Genomic DNA, 20,176 nt, shown 5'->3' with positions numbered 1-20,176 from the left:
ACAATATAATATTGATTGGTTACTCCATAAAGTTGGTGCTAATGGAGGACCATGAATGAGAAGGGAATATAAATGGAGCCTCATAATCTTCCTGCTTATAATTACTAAATATCATATGGTTACAATGATCGTTCTAATATATGTTATTGGTACTGATATATATGCGCATTTGAGGTACTCACTATCATAAGCAACAAGTGGGGGGTGAAAGTCCAGTGTACAAAATCACTATAAACACATATATATTCTTACAAAAAAGGAAAAGAGATACCTCACACCCGACCACCCCAGTACCCCATATTACTATCACCTCCCCAAACTGCACAAAGATGATAAGGTCCCCCCTGGTAGGCCCATAATAGCGGGCATCAATAGTATTACTGACAAACTGTCCGAGTATATAGACATCTATCTTCAAAAGCATGTAATCAATCTACAATCTTATATCAAAGACACCAGGGACCTACTCAATAGATTATCCAGTATCAAAGTTAATAGTGGTAATTATTTTTGGCTTTCATGTGATGTTGGATCTCTATATTCAAATATATCCCATGATTTAGGGATACGAGCAACACAGTTATATTTGAATAGAGACCCCTACATGCCTGTGATACAAAAAGAATATTTGATTTCTCTTATAAATTTTATTTTAAAACACAATTATTTTCAGTTTTTAGACACTTTTTATTTACAGATTAAGGGAACGGCCATGGGCACCAGATTTGCCCCAAGTTTTGCAAATCTTTTTATGGGTCAATTTGAAGACCTATACATTTACAACTCACAATGGAGGGGCAATCTGGTGTTCTATGGCCGTTACATAGATGATTTGATTTTTATTTTTGTCATCTCTGAGCCCTTGCTCTAATAGAAGATTAAGTTTCCTAGTGAAATCGATGGTAGGATCATGAGATAACTTAATGTAGTATTCTCTATTATCCAAGATACGATGTGCTTCTTTGGTATAGTCTATATAATTTTGTAGGACTATGCCCCCACCTTTATCCGCCTGACGGATGACCAGATTCTTGTCACCCGTCAGGCTTTTGAGGGCTCTGGCTTCATTGGGCCAGGTTTGTTTTTTCCCCATAATTCTTTTGGGCATAGATTCCAAGTCTTCTAAAACTAATTCCTGATATAGGTCGATGTAAGATACCTCTTCTTTCGGTGGATGGAAAGTGGACGGGGGTGCTAATGAGGTATGGATTATTCCCTTAAACTTATTTGGGCATAATATAGAGTCCACTATTGATCGTATATTGAACATGGTTGGTTAACTTGACGTTAGTGTGTTTACGCCATACCAACCTATCAGATTTTTGGGTGTGTACCTGTATTGAGCAATGAAAATCATTATCTGTGATGCTGATGGCGGTGGATACAAAACCGGTGCGGTCCACAACCACAAAAGGAGTTCACAGGAATCATGGGAAATGTAGTTCATTAACAAATAGACTCCCACCAACCGGATTCAGATTTTAAGACAAGCCCCATAGTTCTTCGTTATTATTGGTGGTAAATATCACATGTTTATATAAACCCGGTTGTAACTCTCTATATGATCACACAAAACGAGTTCACAGGAATCATGGGAAATGTAGTTTATGATTAAATAGACTCCCACCAATCGGATTCAGATTTTAAGACAAGCCCCATAGTTCTTCGTTATCATTGGTGGGTTAGACACACATCACATGACATGATTTGTTTATATAATCCCGGTTGTAACTTTCTACACGATCGCAAAAACAAGTTTGTTAATAAATCTCAAGATCATCTGTATATATAACAAGAATAAGAGGGAATAAACAGTATATTGTCAATGGCAAATTTATCCAGTAAATAATAACTAATTACTGCAACAAGTGGGAGTGGGGGGAAAGGAAGGTTCTGATTGGTTTAAGTAAAGGAAGGAAGGGGAGTGTTTATTGTGAACATGTGGTTACTTGGGCCTATTTAAGGGTGATTAAGACATAGATAGAGCATACAAGCCTGAGGAAACGGGGTCACTCCCGAGAAACGCGTCGCTTTACTTCTCTATATACCATAAGAGATTTGATTTTAACACACCAGCTGTAATGTGCTACATTACTGGCGATTTTATTTTGTATAATAAATGCTAGTTTTATGATTCACTAAGTCTGGTGTGTGCATCAATCTCTTCCAAGTAACCCAAAGGCTGTCCAGCCTTTCTCCCTTGTTCCAACCTCTAGGACACTATCCAGGCAAGGACTGCCTTGCAGGACATCCATCTCTCCAGGACATCACGACGGGGATTCGTATACACAGCCAGCTGGTTTGCTGTTTAGAATACCAGCCTGCCTCTAACAGGCACAAGAGAGTGCCTTCACGTTTGTGAGTATCCTGTGTCTTGTCCAGATATACATCTTGGTATCCATTGATCTACACATGTGGCGCCTCTGTTTCTGTTTTTTACAGTTGTCCATATAAGAAAATTACATCACTTGTGAAGTGAAGACTGAGAGCTGCCTTCTCCACTTTTCCCTTTCTCAGACGGACTTTATTTGGGACTTTTTATTTGCACCGTTTATATTGGACATCTTCCAGTACAACGTGTGTATGTTTATATATACATTTGCATTTTTATTTTATTATTATATTTTTTGATTTACATATCATATTAATTTTCCAATTAAGTTTATATGATTTTAACAATTTATATTCTATAGTAATTTTGTACTTTAGTTATGTTTTTATTTACATATGTGTTGATTATTACACATTCACACTAGGGCCACCCACACCACCTGTTAAGTAAGCGCCTCCTATAGGTTATCTGTGACACCCAGTCACAGAGTTTCCAGACTGTAGGGAGTTGCGGTGCGACGGGGGACACCATCAGAAGAGATTAATTCCTGCTTGATGGTGTCAAGGACCACCAAAATCTTCTCGTGGTCCATGGACCACTGGTTGGCGACGGCTGGTCCACTACACTAAAACTAAAATTAACCCTACAAGCTCCCTAATTAACCGCTTCACTGCTGGGCATAATACATGTGTGGTGCGCAGCGGCATTTAGCGGCCTTCTAATTACCAGAAAAGCAACACCAAAGCCATATATGTCTGCTATTTCTGAACAAAGGGGATCCCAGACAAGTATTTACAACCATTTGTGACATAACTGCACAAGCTGTTTGTAAATAATTTCAGTGACAAACTTAAAGTTTGTGAAAAAGTGAACAATTTTTTTTTTTATTTGATCGCATTTTGTGGTGAAATGGTGTCATGAAATATACCAAAATGGGCCTAGATCAATACTTTGGGTTGTCTTCTAAAAAAAAATATATTCATGTCAAGGGATATTCAGGGATTCCTGACAGATATCAGTGTTCCAATGTAACTATTGCTAATTCTGAAAAAAAAATGGTTTGCAAAATGCTACTTGTATTTATTGCCCTATAACTTGCAAAGAACATGTAAACATTGGGTATTTCTAAACTCAGGACAACATTTTGAAACTATTTAGCATGGTTGTTTTTTGGTGGTTGTAGATGTGTAACAGATTTGGGGGTCAAAGTTAGAAAAAGTGTGTGTTTTTTTTGTTTTGTTTTTTCATCATATTTTATAAAAAAAATTCTAGTAAATTATAAGATATAATGAAAATAATGGTATCTTTAGAAACTCCATTTAATAGCGAGAAAAACTGTATATGTATATGTGTGGGTACAGTAAATGAGTAAGCGGGAAATTGCAGCTAAACACAAACACCACAGAAATGTAAAAATAGCCCTGGTCCTTAAGCGAAAGAAATTGAAAAATGGTCTGGTCACTAAAGTGAAAGTATATCCTAGCATTGTACAAGCGCTAGGATTGACTATTGAAACAAATAAAAGGGAACTTTCATTCATGAAGTATAAGATACTTCATGTAGAAAGCTCCTTTGTTTCAACCGATCGCCGTTCTTTGCTGCTACAGCAGCCCACAACTAAAAAATGTTTTTGCTAAGAGGTGACGCTTTCACCTGTTAGCCAATAGCCGTGCGGTAAATCTGGCTTGGTGCCCATGGGAGCCGGATTTACTGCACGGCTATTGGCTAAGAGGTGAAAACGTCACCTCTATGATAGTTCCCTTTATTTGTTTCAATAGTCAATTCTAGCATTTGTACAACGCTAGGACTGACTTTCACTTTAAGGGTTAATGATTCAGATAGATCATACACTTTTCAACAATTTTCCAATTTATTTCTATAATTTGCTTAATTTTCTTGCTATCCGTTGAAGAAGCAGCAGTGCACTACTGGAAACTAGCTGAAAACGGTGTGTGCCAATAAAATGAGGCAGATATTTGCAGCCACCATTCAGTAGCTCCGGAGCCTACCTATGTATCACTTTTTAACAAAAGATACCAAGAAAACAAATTAGATAATAGAAGTAAATTGGAAAGTTGTTGAAAATCACATGATGTATTAAAATCATGAAAGAACAAATTTGGGTTTCATGTTCCTTTTAACTTTAATTTTGACTTTACTGGCCCTTTAATAAATATTCCCCATGTTAAGTCTTTAAAGTAACACTTTTAAGGGGCAATATAATCTGTGTATCAAAAACAAAACCTACAAATTATATTCCACCTTTTATTGATTATGTACTTAGCTTTAACTTCCCTAAAGTGCTACTGGCAAAGGGTGGGTTTATTTTGAGGAAAAACATAATTTATGCTTACCTGATAAATTTATTTCTCTTGTAGTGTATCCAGTCCACGGATCATCCATTACTTATTGAATATATTCTCCTTCCCAACAGGAAGCTGCAAGAGTCCACCCACAGCAAAGCTGCTATATAGCTCCTCCCCTAACTGCCACATTCAGTCATTCGACCGAAAACATGCAGAGAAAGGAAAAACCATAGGGTGCAGTGGTGACTGTAGTTCAAATGAAAAAATTACCTGCCTTAAAGTGACAGGGCGGGCCGTGGACTGGATACACTACAAGAGAAATAAATTTATCAGGTAAGCATAAATTATGTTTTCTCTTGTTAAGTGTATCCAGTCCACGGATCATCCATTACTTATGGAATACCAATACCAAAGCTAAAGTACACGGATGATGGGAGGGACAAGGCAGGTACTTAAACGGAAGTTACCACTGCCTGTAAAAAACCCTTTCTCCCAAAAATAGCCTCAGAAGAAGCAAGGTATCAAATTTGTTAAATTTGAAAAGTATGAAGCGCAGACCAAGACTCCGTCTTGTAAATCTGTTCAACAGAAGCCACATTTAAAAAAGGCCCAAGTGAAAACCACAGCTCTAGTAGAATGAGCTGTAATCCCTTCAGGAGGCTGCTGTCCAGCAGTCTCATAAGCTAAATGAATTATGCTTTTTAACCAAAAAGACAGAGAGGCTGCTGAAGTCTTTTGACCTCTCCTCTGTCCAGAATAGACAACAAACAAGGTGAACGTTTGATGAAAACTGTAGTAGCTTGTAAGTAAAACTTTAAAGCATAAACCACGTCCAATATTGTGTAATAGACGTTCCTTCTTTGAGGAAGGATTAGGATACAAGCATGGAACAACTATCTCTTGAGTGATGTACTTGTTAGATACCACCTTAGGAAAAAACCCAGGTTGGTACGCAGGACTACCTTATCCGTACGAAGGACCAGATAAGGAGAATCACATTGTAACACAGATAACTTGGAGACTCTACGAGTCGAGGAATTAGCTACCCAAAAGGAACTTTCCAAGATAAAGATTGATATCTATGGAACAAAAAAGGTTCAAACGGAACTTCTTGAAGAACCTTAAGAATCAGGTTTAAGCTCCATGGCGGAGCAACAGTTTTAAACACAGGCTTGGATCTAACCAAAGCCTGACCAAATGCCTGAACGTCTAGAATACCTGCCAGACGCTTGTGCAAAAAAATAGACAGAGTAAAAATCTGTCCCCTTTTAAGGAATTAGCTGACAACCCTTTTCTCAAAAACATCTTGGAGAAAAGATAATATCCTGGGAATCCAGACTTTACTCCATGAGTAACCCTTGGATTCATAAAAATCAGATATTTACACCATATCTATGTTCAATTTTCCTAGAGACAGGCTTTCATGTCTGTATTAAGGTATCAATGACTGACTCGGAGAAGCCATGCTTTGATAACATCAAGCGTTCAGTCTCCAGGCAGTCCATCTCAGATTGATTCTATTTAGATGGTTGAAAGGACCCTGAGGTAGAGGGACCTGTCTCAGAAGCAGAGACCGTGATGGAAAGGATAACATGTCCACCAGATCTGCATACCAGGTCCTGCGTGGCTACGCAGGCGCTGTCAAAAACACCAAAGCCCTCTCCTGCTTGGTCTTGACCTCCGGAGGAAATCCCACTCCCCCGGAAGAAAAGTCTGACGACTTAGAAAATCCACCTCCCAGTTCTCAACACCTGGGATATGGATAGCTGATAGACAAGAGTGAGTCTCTGTCCAGTGAATTATTGTAAGACTTCTAACATCGCTAGGGAACTTCTGTTCCCCCTTGATGGCTGATGTAAGCCACAGTCGTTTATATTGTCCGACTGAGTATGATGTACCTCAGAGTTGCTAACTGAGGCCAAGTCTGAAGAGCATGGAATATCACTCCCAGTTCCAGAATATTTATTAGAAGGAGGGTCTCCTCCTAAGTCCACTATCCCTGAGCCTTCAGGGAGTTCCAGACTGCATCCCAACCTAAAAGGCTGGCATCTATTGTAACAATTGTCCCATCTGACCTGCGGAAGGTCATACCCTTGGACAGATGGACCCGACATAGTCACCAGAGAAGAGAATCTCTGGTCTCTTGGTCCAGGTTTAACAGGGGGACAAATCTGTGTAATCCCCGTTCCTCTGACTGAGCATGCATAGTTGCAGCGGTCTGAAATGTAGACGTGCAAACGGTACTATGTCCCTTGCCGCTACCATTAAGCCGATTTCATTCATGTACTGAGCCACCGAAGGGCGCGGATGGGATGAAAAAACACGGCAGAAATTTAGAAACTTTGACAACCTGGACTCCGTCAGGTAAATTTTCATTTCTACAGAATCTATAAGAGTCCCTAGGAGGGAAACCCTTGAGATTGGGGATAGAGAACTCTTTCCTTGTTCACTTTCCACCCATGTGATCTCAGAAATGCCAGTACTACGTCCGTATGAGACTGGGCAATTTGGATGTTTGACGCCTGTATCAGGATGTCGTCTAAATAAGGGGCCACTTCATTGCCCCGCGGTCTAAGGACCGCCAAAGCGACCCCAGAACCTCCATAAAGATTCTTGGGGCTGTAGATATCCCAAAGGAAAGAGCTACAAACTGGTAATGCCTGTCTAGAAAGGCAAACCTGAAAAACGATGGTGATCTTTATGCATCACAATGTGAGGATAAGCATCCTTCAAATCCATTGTAGTCCTCTATTGACTCTCCTGGATCATAGTTAAGATGGTACGAATAGTTTCCATCTTAAATGACGGAATTCTGAGGAATTTGTTTAAGATCTTTAGATCCAAAATAGGTCTGAAGGTTCCCTCTCCTTGGGAACCACAAACAGATTTGAGTAAAAACTCTGTCCCTGTTCCTCTCTTGGAACTGGATGGATCTCGTACACAATGTAAGAATGCCTCCTTCTTTATCTGGTTTGCAGATAATTGTGAAAGGCGAAATCTCCCCTTTTTTTGGGGGGGAATCTTTGAAATGCAGAAGATATCTCTGGGATATAAATTCCAATGCCTAGGGATCCTGGGCATCTCTTGCCCACGCCTGGGCGAAGAATGAAAGTCTGCCCCCTATAGGATCCGTTACCGGATAGGGGTCCGTTCCTTCATGCTGCCTTAGAGGCAGCAGCAGGCTCCTTGGCCTGCTTATCTTTGTTCCAGGTCCGATTGTCTCCAGACCGCCTTGGACTGAGCAAAAATTCCCTCTTGTTTTGCCTTAGAGGAAGAGGATGCCACACCTGCCCTGAAGTTTTTAAAAGGTACGAAAATTAGATTTTTTTTATTTTTTTATTTTTTTTTGGCCCTTGATTTGGACCTATCCTGAGGAAGGGCATGACCTTTTCCTCCAGTGATATAAGCAATAATCTCCTTCAAACCAGGCCCGAATAGGGTCTGCCCCTTGAAGGGAAGTTAAGTAGCTTATTTATTAAAGTCACGACAGCTGACCATGATATAAGCCATAGCGCTCTGCGCGCCAGTATAGTAAAAAACAGAATTCTTAGCCGTTAGTCTAGTCAAATGAACAAGGCATCAGAAAACAAAGGAATTGGCTAGCATAAGCTTGTCAAATATATTCATCCAATGGAGTCGCTTAACTGTAAAGCCTCATCAAGAGACTCAACCCAGAACGCCGCAGCAGCAGTGACAGAAGCAATGTATGCAAGGGGCTGCAGGATAAAACCCTGTTGAATAAACATTTTTTATCCATTGGATCTAAAAAGCACAACTGTCCTCGTCAGAGGTAGTGGTACGCTTAGCTAGAGTAGAAACTCTTCTCTCCACCTTAGGAACTGTCTGCCAGAAGTCCCGTGTGGTGGTAACTATTAGAAAACATTCTTCTAAAAAATAGGAGGGGAAGAGAACGGCACACCTGGTCTATCCCATTCCTTATTAAAAAATTTTTAGTAAACCTCTTTAGGTATTGGAAAAACATCAGTACACATCGGCACTGCATATTATTTATCCAGTCTACACAATTTCTCTGGCCCTGCGATTGTACACATTCATTCAGAGCAGCCAAAGCCTCCCTGAGCAACAAGTGGAGGTTCTCAAGCATAAATTTTAAGTCAAAAAAAAAAAAATCACCCACAGACTAAGCATATTGTGAGGTAGTATCATACATGGTTCTTAAAGCGTCTGTATGCTCTGTATCTACCCCCAGAGCTAACTGCTTTCCTTTAATTTCAGGTAGTCTGACTAATACTGCTGCCAGAATATTATTCACCACCTTTGCCATGTCTTGTAAAATAAACGCTATGGGCGCCCTTGATGTACTTGGCGCCATTTGAGCGTGAGTCCCTGAGGCGGGAGTCAAAAGGTCTGACACGTGGGGAGAGTTAGTCGGCATAAGTTTCCCCTCGACAGAATTCCCTGGTAAAAGAAACGCTATGGGTGCCCTTGATGTACTTGGGGCCATTTGAGCGTGAGTCCCTAAAGCGGGAGTCAAAAGGTCTGACACGTGGGGAGAGTTAGTCGGCATAACTACCCCCACGACAGAATCCTCTGGTGATAATGTTTTTAAAGACAAAAAATGATCTTTATTGTTTAACATGAAATCAGTACATCTGGTACACATTCTAAGATGGGGTTCCACCATGGCTTTAAAACATAATGAACACAGAGCTTCCTCTATGTTAGACATGTTAGAACAGACTAATAATGAGACTAGTAAGCTTGGAAAACACTTGAAATCAAGTTAACAAGCAAATATATAAAACGTTACTGTGCCTTTAAGAGAAACAAATTTTGTCAAAATTTGAAAAACAGTGAAAAAAAGGCAGTAAAACAAACGAAATTTTTACAGTACATGTAATAAGGTAACAGAGCATTGCACCCACTTGCAAATGGATGATTAACCCCTTAATGCAAAAAACAGATCAAAAAAACGACATAGACGTTTTTAAAAACAGACACAACAAACTGCCACAGCCAACAGTGGGAAGCTTCAGTTAACTGTGTCTATGCAAAATTTAAGCCAGCCATGTGGAAAAAACTTAGGCCCCAATAAGTTTTATCACCAAACATATGTTAAAAAACGATTAAACATGCCAGCAAACGTTTTAAAACACATTTTTACAAGAGTATGTATCTCTATTAATAAGCCTGATACCAGTCGCTTTTACTGCATTTAAGGCTATACCAACATTACAGTGTTATCACCAATGTACGTTAAAAAACGATTAAACATGCCAGCAAACGTTTTAAAACACATTTTTATAAGAGTATGTATCTCTATTAATAAGCCTGATACCAGTCGCTATCGCTGCATTTAAGGCTTTACTTACATTACTTCGGTATCAGCAGTATTTTCTTAGTCAATTCCATTCCTAGAAAAATATTTTACTGCACATACCTTATCTGCAGGAAAACCTGCACGCCATTCCCCCTCTGAAGTACCTCACTCCTCAGAATGTGTGAGAACAGCAAATGGATCTTAGTTACGTCTGCTAAGATCATAGAAAAACGCAGGCAGATTCTTCTTCCAAATACTGCCTGAGATAAACAGCACACTCCGGTGCCATTTAAAAATAACAAACTTTTGATTGAAGAATAAACTAAGTAGAAAGCACCACAGACTCTCACGACCTCCTATCTATGTTGAGGCTTGCAAGAGAATGACTGAATGTGGCAGTTAGGGGAGGAGCTATATAGCAGCTTTGCTGTGGGTGGACTCTTGCAGCTTCCTGTTGGGAAGGAGAATATATTCAATAAGTAATGGATGATCCGTGGACTGGATACACTTAACAAGAGAAAAAATAATAGTTACAAAGAGTACATGCGGCGCAGCAAGAACAGACGTAGAAAAATAATTTTATAGCAACAGTCTTCAAATAAATGTCAATTTTCTAAAGAGTGACTGCCAGTACATATAAGGGATGTAGGCTGTAGAATAGCATAAACTGCTATCTTATAGTCCATCGCTGTGGCATTGGATCATCGTGCCTGGATGCTACTGTAAACCCATCAGTTGGACACTATACAACAGCATAATCAGTCCTGAAGTACTGCTAACCAAAGTGTCCCTGCCCACTATGAGGCAGATATCCAACAAGAGAAGATTCAGCATTGGCTTGGTCCAAGGGGTCTAGCAGGAGAACAGTTAAGTGCTTTGAACATCCTGCAACTTCCATATTCGTCAATAAAGTCTTGTGCCCCCCAATGGATGGTAAATAGTTCCAGTGCAGTGATCATTATAGTCCTAGACAGCGATTTCGTTATGCAACTATCTGCATTGCAGAAGTATGTCTGGTAATTTTCTGTCACAAACAGGAATCCAAAAATAGACAAATTTCTTCATAAAGATAATCAAAAAGTCTATATTCACAAGATTGCCAATGTAAAAGGTTTATTGGGACATCAAAGAGGTCACATACGCCTTCACTTTCATCCAAGTTGTAGACGTAGTCATGGTCCCCTGGTGGAGGTGAAAGTCTAAGCAGAGGAGCAAAAACCTCTGATGACATTAATTCTTCCAGCAGGTCAGCTGTCATGCATTCTTTTGTAGGATCAAATAATTCTGACAGGTCTGTTGGCAACTCCAGCAGATCTGATGGGTCTGACTTAATTGGCTGGATTGAGGTAGAAGTATTTGGCAGGTCAGAGCTTTTGTCTAATGAGGCTGAAGACTGAAGCGGGCAGGTGTCTATGTCAAGAAGGCGACTGGTTGCTGTACTATCCATGCAGAGGCTTTGGTTATCATGCCTATCCTGGGAATCTTGTACTCCAGTGGCACTAGGACTACAAGGTGTAGGAGCAGGGATGTCTGGCTGGATATCTGGGATGGGTGAATCCTGTTGACTCCGTGAGGTTCTCTGAGGTATACTGGGTACTGCTGAGGAAGGTGAGATTAAGTCTTCAGGAGGTGGAACAGGGACGACTACAGGTGGAGAGTTTGATGCATCTTTATTAACCAAAAGTACTTCATTTGGTCCAGTTGAACTTTTAAGGTGAATTTGAAATTTCTTTTGCCCATTGATACCCTCAGGAATTGGAACTTCTAAACATGTGCCGGATGGAGCTTTGATTAGAAGCAAAGTGTCTCCTCTAAAACAACGACAGACATCCTCATGAGTGAGATAAGCTAGCCCAGTGTTTTGCACATCATCTAACATTTTTAATGCTCTGCTGAACCCACACTTGTTGCTGGTCCAATTCTTGCTCTCGCTGTTCCAGATCAGCCAGCTCTGCCTTTAGATCTATCAGCTTGTCTGCCATCTCCCTTGTGTTGCACCCAGGACCCACACCTTTCCATTGAATACTATTTTTAGATTTCTTCTCAATAAGTCCAATACCTTCCAGAACATTATTGATGTCATAAATGCAGCGTTTCTGTCGCACAGCAAGTGTATCAGCCGCCGCCTTAAGATCAAGCACACCGTCCTCGGCTTCTTGTAACAGTGACACAAACTTGCTCGTGAGCAAACCCAGACTCTTTTCGTGCCGGCTCGGAGTGGCCGGTACCTGGACGGGATCCGCCATCTTGGGACCGCGAGGCGGGGCCTATCGATTATGTACTTAAAGGGACAGTCAACACTTACTTTAACATGTTTTTATATTGAAAATAACAAAACGGAGGTCCGCCTACACTATACCCCTCCTGCCTTGCCGCCTTGCTTCTGTCCTAATCAGCGGCGCTAACTACTCTAATACCCGGTAAATATGGATGCCGGACTCCCCCCACCATTACGTAGCTGCCTTCTTCTTCAACTGATAAGCAAATCAGAATCCAGTCCTCGGACTGAAATTGCACGCGCTTGCAATTTCTGTCCGATGCCTGGATTCTGATTTGCTTATAAGTTGAAGAAGAAGGCAGCTACGTAATGGTGGGGGGAGTCCGGCATCCATATTTACTGGGTATTAGAGTAGTTAGCGCCGCTGATTAGGACAGAAGCAAGGCGGCAAGGCAGGAGGGGTATAGTGTAGGCGGACCTCCGTTTTGTTATTTTCAATATAAAAACATGTTAAAGTAAGTGTTGACTGTCCCTTTAAAGGGACATCAAAGCCAAACGTATTTCATGTACTATTTAACCATCTTAGAAATATTTTTGCATGATTAATTTAAAGCTGTTTATGTTGATTTTAAAGCTAACAGGAAGTGCATCTTTATTTACATCTGGGCCTTTAAGGAACTTTAAATATTGTAATAAAAAATGTTTAATTATGCGTAGTAAACTATCAATAATTATTTTATCCCCCTTTCCTGTAAATTAAATTTAAGTCTGAAAATTGTAGGCTTTCAAATTCCCCTGAGTTTCTGTAAATGTATGGGTGCTGTTATGTTGTGGCTTAGTAACTTGGTTATCCCAGATTTAAAAGGCTCTTGTTCTCATGTAATGTCCCCTGCAGATGCATTTTAAAAAGGAAAACAAAAAACACAATCTGCATACTACTCTCAAGCTTCTCTTTACTTTAAATAATTTATCATATCTAACATTTATTTAGTGTTTAAAGGGACAGTCTACTCCAGAATTGTTGTTGTTTTAAAAAGATAGATAATAACTTTTATTACGCATTCACCAGTTTTGCATAACCAACATGGTTATATTAAAGGGACAGTAAAGTCAAAATTAAAGTTTCACGATTCAGATAGGGCATGCAATTTTCCAATTCACTTTTATCATCAAATTTTCTTTGTTCTCTTGGTATACTTTGTTGAAAGCTAAACTTATGTAGGCTCATATGCTGATTTCTAAGAACTTGAAGGCTGCCTCTTATCTCAGTGCATTTTGACAGTTTTTCACAGCTAGACAGCGCTAATTCTTGTGTGCCATATAGATAACAATTGTGCTCACTCCCGAGGAGTTATTTATGAGTCAGAACTGATTGGCTAAAATGCAAGTCTGTAAAAAAAACCTGAAATAAGGGGGCAGTCTGCAGAGGCTTAGATACAAAGTAATCACAAGTAAAAAGTGTATTAATAGAACAGTGTTTTTTATGCAAAACTGGAGAATGAGTAATAAAGGGATAATCTATATTTTTAAACAGTAACAATTCTGGAGTAGACTGTCCCTTTAAAGGGACAGTCTAGTCCAAAATAAACTTTAATAATTCAAATAGGGCATGTAATTTTAAACAACTTATTTACTTTTATCACCAATTTTGCTTTGTTCTTTGGTATTCTTAGTTGAAATCTAAACCTAGGAGGTTCATATGCTAATTTCTTAGACCTTGAAGGCCGCCTCTTAGCTGAATGCATTTTGACCGTTTTTCACCACTAGAGTGTTAGTTCATTTGTGTCATATAGATAACATTGAGCTCACGCACGTGGAGTTACCTAGGAGTCATCACTGATTGGCTAAAATGCAAATATGTCAAAAGAACTGAAATAAGGGGGCAGTTTGCAGAGGCTTAGATACAAGATAATCACAGAGGTAAAAAGTGTTGACTGTCACTTTAAAAAATGTTTTCAAAGTGCAGTACAAATAGTGTAACACAAGGGGGCGTGCTGGGTTTATTGTTGGTGATCTAGATTTTTTTTTTCTCTTCACTTACTGTACAGTTTCCTTTCAGTTTTACACAATTACATTATTCTGCCTATCTGGTTTATTTTCCTAATTTATTAGCCAGTTGTGAGAATCAATAGATTGACCGTGCTAAGGACTGCATTTTGGTTTTTGCTTTTCAAAAATTGAATGTAAAGAGAATCTACATCACAGGCTATATTGTTTAAATTGCATATGTTAGGTGCATTTTATTAACTTTTGTTTTGGTCTAGTTCAATTTGGGGGGGGGGGGGGTGTAGTTTGTAGCACATTTTTCTTAAATCTATAAATACTGGAAATGAGTGGCAATGTAGGAAAATACTGACAGACTAAAAGCAGTTCACTGGATTACGCTATTTAAAAATTACTTTAAGGATTTGATGCAGTTATACCTCACCCTATTACGATATTTTAACATTTCTAACTCTTCACTCTGCTTGAGAAACTGTGGTAATATAGGGAAATCCTTTCACATACTGTGGTTGTGCCCTATAATCCAACATCTCTGGTCTAGACAGTTATTATGCTGTTCTAAACTAGGAGTCACAATAGCCTGTTGACCTCGTGCAGGTCTTTTTTTCGTTTTTTGCTGGATAATACACCTCGCCACTGTCTGAACGTTTGCATTTATTTCTGTTGGTTAAATTAACTATTGCTAGGTCTTGGCGTCAAGCACATTGCCCTAAGATGTCCCAGTCAGTACCAGCCCTCCACTGTTTAACCTGGGGGTTCTGGAGGCAGCATGGGGGGGGGCGATGTGTGGTTCGGACTACCTGCCGATGCTTAGCATTCACTAGGCTTTGTTTAACCTGTTGTGTTTCTTTGTTGTGTGTTTTTTTCTATTGAATTTTATTCACATGAAACACTGGTAGAATTTTTAATATGCTTGAATCCCTTCCCCTTTTTTCCCTTTAAAGGGACAGTCAACACCAAAATTGTTAATGTTTGAAAGATAGATAACTCCTTTACTATCCATTCCCCAGCTTTGCACAACCAGTATTGTTATATTAATATACTTTATAACAGTTAAACCTCTAAAATTCTGCCTGTTTCTAAGCCACTATAGACAGCCTGCTTAGTTGCAAGGTAATTACAGAGTTAAAAGTATATTAATATGACTGTGTTATGCAAAACTGGGGGATGGGTAATAAAGGGATTATCTATCTTATCTTCTTAAAAGGGAAGAGTCCACAGCTGCATTCATTACTTTTGGGAATTAAGAACCTGGCCACCAGGAGGAGGCAAAGACACCCCAGCCAAAGGCTTAAATGCCTCCCCCACTTCCCTCATCCCCCAGTCATTTTTTGCCTTTCGTCACAGGAGTTTGGCAGAGAAGTTTCAGATAGTTTCTTATGGAGGGTAGTACTTTTCGCTATGGGACTGGAGTTTTAACTAATCCTGTCAGCCTCTCAGTGAGAGCATGGGTGAAAGTTAGAGTCCGGAGATGCAGAAGGAGTTCTTCTGCTAAAACATCCCGACTCATATTAACAGCTCCTTGGTAATCGGCGTTGACGAGTTTTGCTGCCTACCGTTCTTCACTCAAGTCCATGTCAGAAGCAAGGCTATTATCTTTCACACTTAAAGGGCCGTGTTCCTGTTCCATGACGTAGATTCCGGTAAGATCGTTTCATTTTATTTTAATATGTGAATGTAATGTTAACGAAACAAGGTAGGGTCCCAGTGGGACTCCTTTTATCTTAATAAGGAATCATGGGTTAATATCTCCTGAGGGGGGTTATTGAACAGGGGGGACTTTTAATCATGTTTGTTATATAGTTTAATCTGCATATGTGTAGCTATACTTAGGCTCACGGCTTTTGCAAAATATAACGGCCTTCTTTTCATGACGCAGTCTCTTAGTATTGAGCGCCCTTTTGTGACTGGCACGGTGCACCTCGGTTTATGTTGTTTGTTTTTCACTTCCGTATGCTGACTGTGTGCGACTGAGAGAGTCTAGCTCGTGGGTTGTCTGGTTCACAGGAGGTGGTGAGTGCCCCAGCTATTGGGGGTGTCAAAAGATGCCATTTTTTTTTTTTTTTTTTGTAATCCCAAGATATGGAGGATTCCGATATTCACAACATTGATGCCTCCTATATGGAGGATGTGTCTTGTGATGAATATGAAATGGCCCGGGTAATTAATGCCCATCAGTTATGTTCCGGGTGCCGTTCTAGAGTACTCTCTTCTCCTGAATATGGGAATCTAGAGTGCGTTGAGCCATCCTCCTCCAAGGTTTTCATGACCCGTGAGGCGTGTGCCCAAGAACCTTTTCTCAGCTATGCATGCAGGTGTCCCTAGGGCCTTCACACCTTCTCCGGAGTGTGGCTTGTTTCCTCCGGAGGTTACGGCACGGTTCCGCATGGCCATTTCTATGGTGCTGTCTCATTTATATCTCCCAAGTGAAGTATTTCTCTGATACTGTCCGTGCTCCGTTAACCTAGGTCCATCGAGCGTGGGATCGCCTGATTCGGTTCAAACCTTCTGGGGAAACGTTGACCCCTGAGGCTTCAGGGACCCCAATCTCAGCCGAGGTCTCCAGTAGATTCGGCAAGGGATGACGTTGCCTTCTGCTATAGGCTGGCTTGCCTTCGGGTTCTTTTAAGACATATTTTGGCAATGCTGGAGGATCCCAGTCCTAGTGGGCAGAGGGATCTGAGGGCTTAGAAGCTGGATGGCAAAATGGATATGACGTTAGGGGATGAAGCCAATCTTCTTACCGTCTTCATTTTATGTGTTCTTTTTGTTTTTCGGTTCCATTTCTGAGCTTGGGTGAATGGGGCCTCTACGGCTGGTCCTGTTGTCGTTCTCATTCACCTTGGACGTTCACACGATGGGTGCTGCCTTTCATTTTATTTGTGATCCGGGTGGATGTGTTTAATTTGTTTTTCCTTAAGCTCAAATCTGTTAGATTTCGTGTTTATAAATGTTCTTCTCTGGAACCGATTCTTGTGACTAGTGGTCGCGTGGGCACTCCCTCGGGAGTTGCTCACTTGTTGAATAGTAGAATTTCGTTTTCTAGTTCATTTATAGCTCCTTCACGACAAATTTTCTTGGACCTTGAACAGTTCTAGAGTGTTCTTATACCGATGTACTGATTGGGCGCTTTTCAGCTATTGCCAGGGTTCATGTCACCTTCGTGGTGCTGAGAATGCCCCTTGGCCTATCCTGTGGACTCCAGGCTCAGATCCTACCGAAGTTGAAGCCTGGGGTTTATATGCAACTTCTCCAAACGGAGGGTTGTGCATGCCAATCTAAGGTTGGTCGGTTCGGGCTACTCGCCTGGATTATGAATCTGCTTCTTGCAAACGTCTTCTAGGTTCTTCGGGTCCCCAGAGACTTAGAACCGTTATTTCTCCAACATAGGTGTGTCCGGTCCACGGCGTCATCCTTACTTGTGGGATATTCTCTTCCCCAACAGGAAATGGCAAAGAGCCCAGCAAAGCTGGTCACATGATCCCTCCTAGGCTCCGCCTACCCCAGTCATTCTCTTTGCCGTTGTACAGGCAACATCTCCACGGAGATGGCTTAGAGTTTTTTAGTGTTTAACTGTAGTTTTTATTATTCAATCAAGAGTTTGTTATTTTAAAATAGTGCTGGTATGTACTATTTACTCTGAAACAGAAAAGAGATGAAGATTTCTGTTTGTATGAGGAAAATGATTTTAGCAACCGTTACTAAAATCCATGGCTGTTCCACACAGGACTGTTGAGAGGAATTAACTTCAGTTGGGGGAACAGTGAGCAGTCTTTTGCTGCTTGAGGTATGACACATTCTAACAAGACGATGTAATGCTGGAAGCTGTCATTTTCCCTATGGGATCCGGTAAGCCATTTTTATTCAGACAGTAAATAAGGGCTTCACAAGGGCTTATTAAGACTGTAGACATTTTCTGGGCTAAATCGATCATATTTACACATATTTAGCCTTGAGGAATCATTTAATCTGGGTATTTTTTGTAAAATAATATCGGCAGGCACTGTTTTAGACTCCTTATTCTGTAGGGGCTTTCCCTAATCATAGTCTGAGCCTCGTTTTCGCGCCGGTATGGCGCACTTGTTTTTGAGAACAGCATGACATGCAGCTGCATGTGTGTGGAGCTCTGATACATAGAAAAGTCTTTCTGAAGGCATCATTTGGTATCGTATTCCCCTTTGGGCTTGGTTGGGTCTCAGCAAAGCAGATTCCAGGGACTGTAAAGGGATTAAATATAAAAACGGCTCCGGTTCCGTTATTTTAAGGGTTAAAGCTTCCAAATTTGGTGTGCAATACTTTTAAGGCTTTAAGACACTGTGGTGAAATTTTGGTGAATTTTGAACAATTCCTTCATACTTTTTCGCAATTGCAGTAATAAAGTGTGTTCAGTTTAAAATTTAAAGTGACAGTAACGGTTTTATTTTGAAACGTTTTTTGTGCTTTGTTATCAAGTTTATGCCTGTTTAACATGTCTGAACTACCAGATAGATTGTGTTCTGACTGTGGGGAAGCCAAGGTTCCTTCTCATTTAAATAGATGTGATTTATGTCATAAAAAATTTAGTAAAAATGATGCCCAAGATGATTCCTCAAGTGAGGGGAGTAAGCATGGTACTGCATCATCCCCTCCTTCGTCTACACCAGTCTTGCCCATACAGGAGGCCCCTAGTACATCTAGCGCGCCAATACTCCTTACTATGCAACAATTAACGGCTGTAATGGATAATTCTATCAAAAACATTTTAGCCAATATGCCCACTTATCAGCGAAAGCGCGACTGCTCGGTTTTAGAAAATACTGAAGAGCATGAGGACGCTGATGATATTGTTTCTGAAGGGCCCCTACACCAGTCTGAGGGGGCCAGGGAGGTTTTGTCTGAGGGAGAAATTTCAGATTCAGGAAAAATTTCTCAACAAGCTGAACCTGATGTGATTACTTTTAAATTTAAGTTGGAACATCTCCGCGCTCTGCTTAAGGAGGTGTTATCCAATTTGGATGATTGTGATTATCTGGTCATTCCAGAAACACTATGTAAAATGGACAAGTTCCTAGAGGCCCCGGGCCCCCCGAAGCTTTTCCTATACCCAAGCGGGTGGCGTACATTGTTAATAAAGAATGGGACAGGCCCGGTATACCTTTCGTACCTCCCCCCATATTTAAAAAATTGTTTCCTATAGTCGACACCAGAAAGGACTTATGGCAGACAGTCCCCAAGGTCGAGGGGGCGGTTTCTACTCTAAACAAGCGCACCACTATACCCATAGAAGATAGTTGTGCTTTCCAAGATCCTATGGATAAAAAATTAGAAGGTTTGCTAAAAAAGATGTTTGTTCAGCAAGGTTACCTTCTACAACCAATTGCATGCATTGTCCCTGTCACTACAGCCGCGTGTTTCTGGTTCGATGAGCTAGAAAAGGCGATTATTAGTAATTCTTCTTCTTATGAGATTATGGACAGAATTCGTGCTCTTAAATTGGCTAATTCTTTCACCCTAGACGCCACCTTGCAATTGGCTAGGATAGCGGCGAAAAATTCTGGGTTTGCTATTGTGGCGCGCAGAGCGCTTTGGTTAAAATCTTGGTCAGCGGATGCGTCTTCCAAGAACAAATTGCTTGACATTCCTTTCAAGGGGAAAACACTGTTTGGCCCTGACTTGAAAGAGATTATCTCTGATATCACTGGGGGCAAGGGCCACGCCCTTCCTCAGGATAGGTCTTTCAAGGCCAAAAATAAACCTAATTTTCGTCCCTTTCGCAGAAACGGACCAGCCCCAAGTGCTACGTCCTCTAAGCAGGAGGGTAATACTTCTCAAGCCAATCCAGCCTGGAGACCAATGCAAGGCTGGAACAAAGGAAAGCAGGCCAAGAAACCTGCCACTGCTCCCAAGACAGCATGAGATGCGGGCCCCCGATCCGGGACCGGATTTGGTGGGGGGCAGACTCTCTCTCTTCACTCAGGCTTGGGCAAGAGATGTTCTGGATCCTTGGGCGCTAGAAATAGTCTCCCAAGGTTATCTTCTGGAAGTGATTCATCCTG

The 20,176-nt window shown here is 40.8% G+C and overlaps 2 protein-coding genes across 5 annotated transcripts in view; one reads left to right on the top strand and one right to left on the bottom strand.

The window, feature by feature from the left end:
- Positions 1-20,176, top strand: part of RABGGTA (Rab geranylgeranyltransferase subunit alpha) — a 190,667-nt gene that overhangs the window by 85,907 nt on the left and 84,584 nt on the right. The window lies entirely within an intron of this gene.
- On the bottom strand, positions 10,847-12,177 carry LOC128649232 (transcription factor E2F4-like). Its single transcript, XM_053702379.1, is given in 2 exon segments — positions 10,847-11,793; positions 11,795-12,177. Coding segments are annotated over 2 exon segments (1,218 nt in total). The 5' UTR covers positions 12,166-12,177; the 3' UTR covers positions 10,847-10,946.

The sequence above is a fragment of the Bombina bombina genome, chromosome 2, assembly GCF_027579735.1.
Source record: "Bombina bombina isolate aBomBom1 chromosome 2, aBomBom1.pri, whole genome shotgun sequence".
Classification (NCBI taxonomy): Eukaryota; Metazoa; Chordata; class Amphibia; order Anura; family Bombinatoridae; genus Bombina; species Bombina bombina.
The sequence above is the reverse complement of the archived record's forward strand: the minus strand, read 5'-3'. Positions and strand labels throughout refer to the sequence as shown.